Here is a 12,502-nt window from a genome sequence, read left to right as displayed (position 1 = left end):
CTACACCATTATTTGGTTTCCATGGTAGCGCATCCCTTTAGTAGCGCGCGCAACTGAAAGTCTGAGAGGGTGTTCAGCATGGTGAGGAAGATAGTCACAGAACAAGAATGGACAACTCTACCCTCTGCTCACTCCTTTCCTGGTCCTCATCAAGGATGGTGCTACAGGCAGCAAGGCATTGCACTTACAACTACAAGCATGTGTAGATGTTCTTTTCATCTTTAAAAGTCAGTTTCCCCGCTGCGAGGCTCCGGTGCTAACAGTTCTAACAGCTCCGGCGATCCACTAGCAACCCCCCCCCCCCCCCTCCCCGGCGCGGTGGTTTTTAATTTCTCCCGATTTCTGAGGTCTCAAGGTTGGCAAGTATGGTTTTAATACCTCTGTAAACATTTTTCTACTGAGTTAAGGGTCTCAATCTCTACTTTAAAGTCTTCTGCAATACAGCATGATGTTCGATTGGTAAATACATTTAGAGTAAATTCCCCAAACCATTCCTTCAACACTACCTTCACATTGCAGGTTGTCATTCTCGGTTTAATATCATGTGTTTGGCATTTCCTGTTCCTTTGTCTGTGCCCATGTATTACTAATATTCAGTATATGGTTCAGTACTATCATTCCCATGGTTGTCACTACTATGCTATCTCACTAAGCTGCACAACATGTCTATCATTTGGTGACCAATTGAGGAAGGTTCAAACTCTACTACTGTAACTGTTCATAAGGTTTTGAGTGGGGAATTATCACGTGTACTTTACAAGCTTCCAAATCCTATTATTGTCTCATATCCGCTTAAAACCAATCAAATCAAATGTTATTATCACCGTATATCCTTTCAGTCTTGGCATGCTCCATCTTTAAACTGTTCACATGCATGAAATGACATCAGATGAGTGATGGATAAAAGGAACAATATCATAACAAGAACATTTGAATGAACTACCACTGTTTCTGTTTGATAGTAGCATGAGGCTGTGGCGCTAATTATAACACGATAAGTGCCTTTCATCTGAATGGATGCCATACTGTAGCCAGATGTTCTTACATTATGGGATAGCATCTTATTTCCTAATTGTTTTTTAAATTATCTGATTGTGATCACTTCACCGAGGCACTGTGTGAGCAATTAAAACCAATGATCAACTATTGCAACTCCAAAGACACAAAAACACAGCTACGTAGAATCTTATTTTTTACATTGTGAAACATTTTCGAAGGGCATTGTTTAAATATTAGGCTGAAACCAAAAGGGCGGTTCCCATAAAGGACAAATAATACATGTAGCTAGCCGCTTTAAAATGCAATGGTTGCTTTCTTTGCTTCACCCTTTCACCAAGTTTGATTATAATCGGGCCAGTATTTTGTGAATTTGCCAACCTGATTTTCTCCAACAGGTCAAATCCAAAGTTGTTTTTTGCCATGAAGTGCATTATTTGAAAAGCTGTATGTCTGTTTCATAAACTGAAATGCTGGTCTGTAAAGTTTTCTCTCGTAGCATTGTCTCCATCTGTTTACTCTGTGTGCTTCCGTATATTAACGTGACTGTAGAATATGTTGTAATCGTCTTCAGTGTGGCTTTTTCCAAGATGAGTTCTTCCCTTCTTGGCCTCGCAATAAACTGATCCTGAAGCTGCAGTCTGAGGATGTTTTATATCGTGAAACATAACAATTTTACCACGGATAAATACTGCCTTTGATAAGCAGGAAGTTGAAGTCGTGGTATATGTTTGCGTGAATCTGCAGTTCCTTATACGTTTCTTTAATACATTTACATGACATGTTACTTGTTAGACGCTTTTATCCAAAGCAACTTACATACTCAATACTGTGGGCAATCCCCACAGGAGCAATTTGGGGTGAAGTGTCTCAGGGACACAACGACATGCTGACTGCAGTGGGGTTTGAACCTGTGCTCCCCTGATCCGAACACTAACGCTCTAGTCCACTGCGCCACAGCCTCCCATAATATTTAACCTTTTAAATTGAATGAAAAAAGGAAATGCCTTTCACCCAAGAACAACATCATTTCACTTGTGAGAGGACTTTCCTTTTCCCCATTTATATTTTAAACATAGAAAAACAACATCAATCCAACTTGTATACAATTCTCGAGCATGTCGTTTTGATCATAATTTAAAAGTTCAGAAATGTAAAGTCTGTCGTCCAATTTACATTTTCTATTGTCTACTACATAGTTTTTAACCCTGATATTCTTGTTTCAAAATACATTGTTTCGTAAATTATTTTTGTCCAAAAGTTGAAAATGGATTCTGCAATCATAAGCATATAACTGGACAGTGTCCAACATTTTAAGAGCTCGTTGAAGACTTTTAATAAAGCCTTTACTTAGAGCTGGTTATAGATTTCCCTAGGTGCGCCCTCCTGAGTCCCACATGTTATGGTATTTTATTGTTTTTACTGTCTTTTTGTTGTATTTTTATCCTTTTTTTAATACTTTAATTGTAGTTCACGTTCTACCATGTTTTTTTTAAATAGTTTATTGTAATATTAACTTCATTTTACACTACCATCTATGTGTATTATTCTGTAAAGCTCACTGAGGCAAACGTGTTTTGTGATATTGGGCTTGATAAAAAAAACTTTGAATTGATTTGATCATTTAACAATTAAATATTTGTTGGGTTTTTATTGGCAGAAATTCCTCAGTAACCACTCCAACAACATGTACTTTTTTTGTAGATGTAGTAACTCATTAAATAGTACCGATAATCCTAATTTCCCTCAATGTTACTGTTCTTTCCCGTCATCGGTCGTGCCTTACAGTCTCAGCTCAGGGAACACAACTCCCTGTTCCCTCGCGGAAGTCTTGTCATGTGACTCCAGTTCAGATAAACAGATGTCACATGATTTGCGGTTCATTTCTCAACATGGCGGCCAGATGTCTGCAGCTGGCTGCTCTCCTCTCCTTCTTCTCCTTCTCTGGAGCTTTACCTTTTCCTCTTGGACCAGAAACAGGAAAGTCTCCAACCTGCGGATATGAGGTCAGCCATGTTTCCTTTTGTGCTTGTTTTTTTAATTATTATTTTATATCTCTTACTTTTTAAGTTCCCTAAAGATGAGCACTTCCTGCAGCTTTCACTTCCACTCATTCGCATTCTTGGGTTAGGGGCTCAGGGTCCAAAAATCACCAATTTGAAATTAACCATAAAAAAGTAATATTAGGCTCAGTTTTATATTCATTAAATTGCACAATTTTGAAGTACTTGTACTTTACTTGAGTATTTCCATTTATGCTACATGGTACTTCTACTCCACTACAGAGGTTTCTTTTACTCCAGTACATGTATTGAATATCTTTAGTTACTTTATATAAATCATATTCCTTTATTGTACTCAACAATGTTTCTTATGTTCTTATTTTCCCATCACTAATGTCCGTTTGTTTGAGGAACTGAATTTATATTAAGAATAAAAACAGAAAGAGGAACTATTTGTCCTCTAAATGTATTAATAGGATGTCTCTACTTACTGTGTGCCTTCCCTAACAATAGAGCAGTGCAGTAGATGTGTCCGTCCTCAGTGTGTGTTAGTGTTTATTAGTGTGTGTGTGTGTGTGTGTAGTCCTGTCATGCCACACAGCCGGACATGCTGAACGTGCACCTGGTCCCTCACACACACGATGACGTGGGCTGGCTGAAGACCGTGGACCAGTACTTCTACGGAGGTCAGTGACACGCTGGGATCACAACTTAAAGGGGACCTATCATGCAAAATGCACTTTTGTACGTCTTTTATACATGAATATGTGTCTCCGGTGTTCCAGGGAACTCACCAAGTGTCAGAAAACACAACCCTCTCTCTTTTCCTCCATACCCAAATCTCTAAAAACGGGGCTGCAACGGATCTGATACAGATTTGAAATTGTTCTGACGTCAGAAACAGGGAGCTCCGCCTATATGGGCAACTCTCCACCTATCAGGGGAATGGGGGGTTGGGCCACGGCCATTGCCGCTCGAAAGCGCTGGAGACGCTGTAGTACATATGCCAGGCCTGTACGTGGCGCTGTAGTCTGCCACAAAAGCAGCGAAGAAGACTTCTCACAGAATCAGCCCTTGCAAAAACAGGGCTGGAAAAGAGCAAATGAGGCATGGCTAAAATGCATGGTCTGTTTGGTATTTTGAAAAAAAAACTTCACAGACATGTTTTATATAGGTATGGCCCTACAATATATGTTTCAAATATAGCATGATAGGTCCACTTTAACGTAGAAACTGACATGAGACGTTTCAGAGTCTCACAGGGGTGCAAACACATAAAAATAAAAAAACATTACAGGTACCTATTTAAAGGTTGAGGTCAAGAATGTGTGGAGAAGCTTTCATGACCAAAACTAAATTAGGAAACACAACATTTTAGTAATTGTTAAATACAAATTAACCTTTTAATTCAAAACCCTGTTGTTACACTCTAGTAATGGATGCAAATTGAGATTCATACACACACACACACACACACACACACACACGATATATATACACAAAGTGCAGATGATGTCTGTTACAGCACACTCAGGTGACGGACAGATGATTTTCACCTTCATTGAGCACACAGTCTCTCTCACTATAAAAACATACGTGATGCTGGAAGTCTGAGACAAGAAACCTGAACGACCCTGAAACTATAAAAGTGTTTTAATCAGTGTGAGTGGAAACACAGAGCATTGAAGTCATGTGACAGGACTCTAAATGTCCTCGAGATGCTGAAGGAATCATTTCCAACACGCCGTTTCTCATCTGATCACCTGAGAGCTGCTATAAAACACCTGTAAAAGGCTGAGGGCTTTAAATGAGACGAGGTACAAAGTTACACATATGTTGGGTATCACTCTTAATTATCATTATTACTTTGTGTCCGGCAGTGGCTCAGTCAGTAGGGGCTTGGACTGGGAGCCGTAGGGTCGCTGGTTCAAGTCCCCGACCAGACCTAAATATGGAGTGTGGACTTCTACTTGGAGAGGTCCCAGTTCACCTCCTGCCCTGCCGTGGTGCCCTTGAGCAAGGCACCGGACACCCCCCTTCCCCCCCACTCCCATTGCTCCCCGGGCGCTGTACAATAGCTGCCCACTGCTCCTAGTACTAGACTCCTTGTACTAGGATGGGTTAAAAGCAGAGGCCAAATTTCACTGTGTGTGCTGTGTGCTCTGCATGTGTGACCATTAAAGAGGGTTTCATCCCTCCCTATTCTATTATTCTTCTATCACTCTTAATTATCATTATTTCACAATTAATGTCTGCAAATATGAATCACGTTGTTGCCAACTTTCCCATTACTAATTGGATTGGTAATTTCTTTTTAAAAGTCTAATTTGATATACATTCCAGCTCCTTAAATGTAAATATTAAAGGTCACCTATCATGCTATTTTTAGGCAATAGCATAGGTCTCAGATATATAAAAATATATAAAAAACATGTCTCTGAAGTGTTTTGCTCAAAATACCAAACAGATCATTCTAGCCATGCCTCATATCCCTCTATTTCACTTCCTGTTTCAAAAGTTCTGATTTGGGGTATAAAGCTTTAAAAAGGAGGGGTCTGAGCTCATGCGGGACCCGGCAGCTACTGTCTAAACTAAATGCTGCCGTGATGAAACGCCATATCATGGATTATCAAGGATTGTTTCTGAAACAGTATGGAGCTCAAAGGCTTTCTCTCTTGCCGGTTATACCACAAGGTGAGTTCCTTTTTATTTCCTGCTTCTTCACACACATGCTCTCCAGTACAGGTTAGCTCTGAGTGTTAGCGATGCTAATGTAAACACAGACCATATTACGTCCAAAATAGTCGGCCATTGTTTCTGATAGCAACGTTTCTGATAGGCCCGTGGGTCCACATTTCAGATATTACGTCATATCGGACGCAAATCTGGATCAGCTCCGTTGTTCCCACGTTTTTAGAGATTTGGGTACGGAGGAAAAGAGAGAGGGTTTTATTTTCTGACGCTGCGTGAGTTCCCCGACACACCGGGGACACATCTTTATACAAGACATCAAAAAGTGCAATTTGCATGATAGGTCCCCTTTAAGACAATACAATGTTCTGGTTTCTCCTCTAGAGAGACGTTACTTAATATCTTTGAGTTGTGAACAAAACAACACATTAAGGGAGGTGCTTTTTTTTCTTCCGTTGTTATTATTTTACAAAAATGTCTGTTTTCCCTCCACCTATTCTGTTTGTGTGTGTGTGTGTGTAGACCGTAACGACATCCAGCATGCGGGGGTGCAGTACATCCTGGACTCGGTGGTGGACCAGCTGCTGAAGAACCCCGATCGGAGGTTCATCTATGTGGAGACGGCCTTTTTCTACCGCTGGTGGAGGCAGCAGAGCTCCAGCATGCAGCAGACCGTGAAGCAGCTGGTGGAGGAAGGTGAGAACAACATTTACATTTGCTCTGAAAGACTGGCTTCATATTCACAATCCCTGCCCTGATGTAACACTCACAACATTACAGACTGTAGGCTGCTGCTCGCAGAGAGATAAGCTCCTTCCTTCCCGCAGCACTCAGACTATATAACCACACACACACACACACACACACACACACACACACACACACACACACACACACACACACACACACACACACACACACACACACACACACACACACACACACACACACACACACACACACACACACACACGCACACAGACTATAAAATACCCCTTGTTGTGAAATACAAATTATGTGCAATATGTTCAATATATATATAAAAGCCGTAATAACTGTGCAATATATACCTGGCTGCCCTCTTCTTAAGAGAAGACCAGGAAATGATGGATACACGCATCGTGTTCAAATCAATAGGCACGCAATGACTCTAAATAATAATGATCACGCCACCAAACACACATTCAAACTAAAGGAACCAGCCTGTTTGGAAAATGTGAGAAGTAGAAAGTACAGGTATTTGTGTTCAACATGTGAGAAGTAGAAAGTACAGGTATTTGGGTTCAACATGTGAGAAGTAGAAAGTACAGGTATTTGGGTTCAACATGTAAGAAGTAGAAAGTACAGGTATTTGTGTTCAACATGTAAGAAGTAGAAAGTACAGGTATTTGTGTTCAACATGTAAGAAGTAGAAAGTACAGGTATTTGTGTTCAACATGTAAGAAGTAGAAAGTACAGGTATTTGTGTTCAACATGTAAGAAGTAGAAAGTACAGGTATTTGGGTTCAAAATGTAAGAAGTAGAAAGTACAGGTATTTGTGTTCAACATCTAAGAAGTAGAAAGTACAGGTATTTGGGTTCAACATGTAAGAAGTAGAAAGTACAGGTATTTGTGTTCAACATGTAAGAAGTAGAAAGTACAGGTATTTGTGTTCAACATGTGAGAAGTAGAAAGTACAGGTATTTGGGTTCAAAATGTAAGAAGTAGAAAGTACAGGTATTTGTGTTCAACATGTAAGAAGTAGAAAGTACAGGTATTTGGGTTCAACATGTAAGAAGTAGAAAGTACAGGTATTTGTGTTCAACATGTAAGAAGTAGAAAGTACAGGTATTTGTGTTCAAAATGTAAGAAGTAGAAAGTACAGGTATTTGTGTTCAACATGTAAGAAGTAGAAAGTACAGGTATTTGTGTTCAACATGTAAGAAGTAGAAAGTACAGGTATTTGGGTTCAACATGTAAGAAGTCAAAGTAAAAAGTGGTCAGAAAAATAAGTAGTGGAGTAAAGTACTGATGCCAGAAAGATGTACTTAAGTACAGTAACAAAATATTTGTACTCCACTACTTCCCACCTCTAGATGGGCTTCTTTCCAGTAAACTAAATGAATAACTCACTAGCATGGCTTGAAACTCATGATGATATAAAACAGATTCTACAGTAAGAACAACATTTCTTATCCTCTCCTCCTCCTTCAGGGCGTCTGGAGTTTGTGAACGGCGGCTGGTGTATGAGCGATGAAGCCACGACCCACTACAGCTCCGTCATCGACCAGATGACCTTGGGGCTTCGCTTCCTCAACGAAACCTTCGGTCTCTGCGGTCGCCCCCGGGTCGCCTGGCACATCGACCCCTTCGGACACGCCCGGGAACACGCCTCCATGTTCGCTCAGGTACATCATCTGAATGCTGCCATGAAATCAGGATACATGTTGAAAGGTATGATAGGTAGCATTTCAGCAGTGTGTGTGTGTGTGTGTGTGTGTGTGTGTGTGTGTGTGTGTGTGTGTGTGTGTGTGTGTGTGTGTGTGTGTGTGTGTGTGTGTGTGTGTGTGTGTGTGTGTGTGTGTGTGTGTGTGTGTGTGTGTGTGTGTGTGTGTGTGTGTGTGTGTGTGTGTGTGTGTGTGTGTGTGTGTGTGTGTGTGTGTGTGTGTGTGTGTGTGTGTGTGTGTGTGTGTGTGTGTGTGTGTGTGTGTGTGTGTGTGTGTGTGTGTGTGTGTGTGTGTGTGTGTGTGTGTGTGTGTGTGTGTGTGTGTGTCAGATGGGGTATGACGGCTTCTTCTTCGGGCGTCTGGACTACCAGGACAGATCTCAGAGGATGGGCACTAAGGAGCAGGAGCTTCTGTGGAGGGCCTCCGAGAGCCTCACCCCCCCCATGGCCGACCTCTTCACCGGTAACACAGCATTTCATATTTTTCCGTTTGGGGGTTACTCAGTGTGTCACTTTCGGTTAATCTCACCTTTCTCCCCCCTGTAGGGATCCTTCCCAACGGGTACAACCCCCCGACCGGCTTCTGCTGGGATCAGTCCTGTGACGATCCACCAATCAGAGACGACCCTGAGCTGGAGGACTACAACGTGGACGACGTGGTGAACCGCTTCGTCGCCATCGCCAACAGTCAGGTCAGAAACATCACTTCATTTGACAGTTGTTTTAAACCATTACTGAGGTCATAAATCAGGTGAGGACTAGCGACATCTTTTCATAGACTTCCATAAGATCTGACCGCCTGCTGGCCATTAGAGGTACTGCAGCTTTAAGGCATTTCCGCATTACGGTACGTCCACACGGTTCCGTCGCGGCGAAGCTTGCCGGTGGGCGTGTCTGGCGCGCGACCAACAACCAATCACATTAATCTCCCGCCCGGACACACAAGCACGCGGTTTGACGGAACCACAATGCAGTTCGGCAAAGCGTGACGTCACCCCATTCAAAGGGAAGGGGAAGCGTCTCCGTTGAAGCACGCGACGCTGCCGTGTGGACGTTACGTTAGGTGAACTTTTCAGAGCTTTCGGACAAACCTTGATCTTATTACCCTTTTTTACATTATTATTTTTGTACAATTTTCATTAAATTAGCCTCAGTTTTATTGTGAATCATGTCATATTATTTGTTGTACTAATAAATATATCTAATCTTTAATTTCCTTTATAAAACTATTCTGTAGATTAGTCCCTTTGACGGTTTGATATCTTTGCTTTCCCTTTTCTTTGAAACGTTTTTCTTGTAAACATTCTAGTACACGTATAAACTAATCTCTTATTGGAAGACGCTTTGGATTAAAGTAAAAATGTATAATGTTGCCGTTCTCCCCCCTCAGTCTATGGTGTATAAGACGAACCACATCATCATGACCATGGGCTCAGACTTCCAGTACGAGAACGCCAACCTGTGGTACAAGAACCTGGACAAGCTGATCCGCTACGTGAACGCTGAGCAGGCGAACGGAGGGAAGGTCAACGTGCTTTACTCCACGCCGTCATGCTACCTGCAGGAGCTGCACCGAGCCAACAGCACCTGGTAACGTGCTCCTTAAATCTGCTTTCTGGAGTAGAAATGGTGTGCAGGAACAGAGCAGCTTCATCCTCAGAGGATAGAGAAGTTCTGCACTCAGAACACAGTTTACAGAAACGCTATATAGTAGAGAGAATAGCCAACTAGTCCCACCCTTAAATTCTCTTATGGCGCATTTCCACTACAGCGCGGTTTAAGTGTGCCGTGCCCGGCCTGTTTTTGGTTGTGTTTCCACTTGGCGTAGTTCCGGCTAGCGGGTACTTTTTCACAGTTTTCTGGCTCTCCAAAATCCAGGTTCTTTCCGGGCCAACAACCGGGCTGAGTATGCTACACTAGAGAGAGAATCGCTGGCAACTACAACAAGATGGACATATTTGACTGTGATTTAATTGTAATACACGTTTCAAAATGATGCCGAAGTAACAACATACTGATACCGGTTAGTAAAAACCATGAATTAATGCTTTGTCAAGTCTGCAGACAGACGGCAGGAGAAAAACCTTTTAAAATGCGTGTTTTCTAGATGGAGATTGGCTAAGCTAACGCAATATATGCTCTGACCGTCCACACTCACAACAACGGCCTACACAGACATAAATAAAGCAGCGACTGTATTCACCATGACACAGGCAGTCTGTGGTTTGTACTTGTTTAACTTCTGTCTAGTTTCTGAACAGATATGAGGAGCTGTGAGCTCTGAGTGCTAACAGCTAACGGCTGTGTTGTTTTTCTGGGGTTCTCTGAAGGTGACGTCACGGCTCCGCCTACACTGTGTTACTATAGTTACTGCCCCAGTTCCTAAACTGTAATGGAGACGCAGCATAAAGTGAGCCTGGCCTACCAAGGCCTAACTATACCGTACTAAGCCGTGCGAGGCCCTGTAGTGGAAATGTGCCATTAGACATGATCTAAACATCCCCACCATTAAACCATTTAACCCCCCTCGTCCTTAACCATTTGCAAATCCCCCTTTTACTTCCTTTGCCATCCTGAAATGTAAATCCTTAACATATGTCTCTGTTAAACACATACAAGAATACACATACAATTGAACAACAGAGTAAAAGGCAATCAGAGTATAAGACTATTATGTTTTAAAGGGGACCTATCATGCAAAATGCACTTTTGTACGTCTTTTCTACATGAATATGTGTCCCCGGTGTTCCAGGGATCTCACCAAGTGTCAGAAAACACGACCCTCTCTATTTTCCTCCATACCCAAATCTCTAAAAAAGGGGCTGCAACGGATCTGACAAAAACTGATCCAGATTTGAACACTGTCCTGACGTCAGGACGGTGGCGCTACGGCTATTGGGCCAACTCCACCAATCAGGAGGAGACAACCACGGCCATTGCCGTTCGAAAGCGCTGGAGACGCTGTAGTACATATGCCAGGCCTGTAGGTGGTGCTGTTCTCACTGAATCAGCCCAGAGCTAGAAATTGTCAAATTGAGCAAAATGAGGCATGGCTAAAATGCATGATCTGTTTGGTATTTTGAAAACAAAATTGGTCCTACACTATATTATTCAAATATAGCATGATAGGTCCACTTTAATCAAAGAGTGATCTCACGTCGTCTTTTCACCCCAGGGCTCTGAAGACGGATGATTTCTTCCCGTACGCTGACGCCGCTCACGACTTCTGGACCGGATACTTCACCAGCCGCCCGGCGCTGAAACGATACGAGAGGATCAGCAACAGCAACCTGCAGGTAGAGAGGGGTTCATTCATTCATTTGTATTGAAATTAAAAGCAATATTAACACATTCTCATTAAAAAAAGTTTCATTTAGACATCATGCAAATGTCTACATCTCCGAATGGTGAAAGTGAAGCTTAGAAAGCACAATAAAAACCTCAAAGTATTCAGAATAGAGCTTTACGATTACTTTAGGTTTCGTGCATTTAATAGAAGTTTTCACATTTGAAGAAGCACGAGCAGGAGGGTCTTGGTGAGTCGGACCCTTTATGTTCTGGTCGCTGTGCCGTCACGTAAGAGCATACTATTATTTATTATACTTGAACAATAAATGGGATTACGGTATCTCTCATTATAGCTCAGGATCTGTACAGTAGGGTCTTACATGTTGACATACAGTACTTTATAAGTGTGTGTCTTTGTGTGTTTCAGACGTGTAACCAGCTGGAGGTGCTCGGGGGTCCGGACTCCAGGAAGGGCCCGTTTGGGGAGGGGGACAGCCAGACCCTGAGTGAGACCCTGTTTTATTATTTCTTAATGTAAAACATTAAAGGGGACCTATCATGCAAAATGCACTTTTTGATGTCTTTTATACATAAATATGTGTCCCTGGTGTGTCAGGGAACTCACGCAGCGTCAGAAAATAAAACCCTCTCTCTTTTCCTCCGTACCCAAATCTCTAAAAACGGGGCTACAACGGAGCTGATCCAGATTTGCGTCCGATATGACGTAATATCTGAAATGTGGACCCACGGCCCTATCAGAAACGTTGCTATCAGAAACAATGCCCGACTGTTTTGGACGTAATATGGTCGGTGTTTAGATTAGCATCGCTAACACTCAGAGCTAACCTGTACTGGAGAGCATGTGTGTGAAGAAGCAGGAAATAAAAAGGAACTCACCTTGTGGTATAACCGGCAAGAGAGAAAGCCTTTGAGCTCCATACTGTTTCAGAAATAATCCTTGATAATCCATGATATGGCGTTTCATCACGGCAGCATTTAGTTTAGACAGTAGCTGCCGGGTCCCGCATGAGCTCAGACCCCTCCTTTTTAAAGCTTTATACCCCAAATCAGCACTTTTGAAACAGGAAGTGAAATAGA

General features: G+C 42.2%; 2 protein-coding genes across 2 annotated transcripts in view; one reads left to right on the top strand and one right to left on the bottom strand.

Moving 5' to 3' along the window:
* Positions 1 to 12,502, bottom strand: part of LOC117482071 (B-cell receptor CD22-like) — a 1,109,798-nt gene that overhangs the window by 668,373 nt on the left and 428,923 nt on the right. The gene's annotated exons all lie outside the window — the stretch shown is intronic.
* man2b1 (mannosidase, alpha, class 2B, member 1) overlaps positions 2,881 to 12,502 on the top strand; it is a 21,165-nt gene continuing 11,543 nt past the window's right edge. The window contains exons 1-9 of the mRNA XM_034130010.1: positions 2,881 to 3,002; positions 3,583 to 3,685; positions 6,213 to 6,386; positions 7,885 to 8,078; positions 8,447 to 8,579; positions 8,663 to 8,808; positions 9,507 to 9,706; positions 11,292 to 11,412; positions 11,832 to 11,910. Coding sequence (XP_033985901.1) covers positions 2,889 to 3,002; positions 3,583 to 3,685; positions 6,213 to 6,386; positions 7,885 to 8,078; positions 8,447 to 8,579; positions 8,663 to 8,808; positions 9,507 to 9,706; positions 11,292 to 11,412; positions 11,832 to 11,910 — 1,264 coding nt within the window. The 5' untranslated portion in view covers positions 2,881 to 2,888. The remainder of the gene's footprint in view (positions 3,003 to 3,582; positions 3,686 to 6,212; positions 6,387 to 7,884; positions 8,079 to 8,446; positions 8,580 to 8,662; positions 8,809 to 9,506; positions 9,707 to 11,291; positions 11,413 to 11,831; positions 11,911 to 12,502) is intronic.

Source organism: Trematomus bernacchii, unplaced genomic scaffold (assembly GCF_902827165.1).
Source record: "Trematomus bernacchii unplaced genomic scaffold, fTreBer1.1, whole genome shotgun sequence".
Lineage (NCBI taxonomy): Eukaryota > Metazoa > Chordata > Actinopteri > Perciformes > Nototheniidae > Trematomus > Trematomus bernacchii.
Note: the sequence above shows the minus strand (reverse complement) of the source record. Positions and strands in the feature narration are given on the sequence as shown.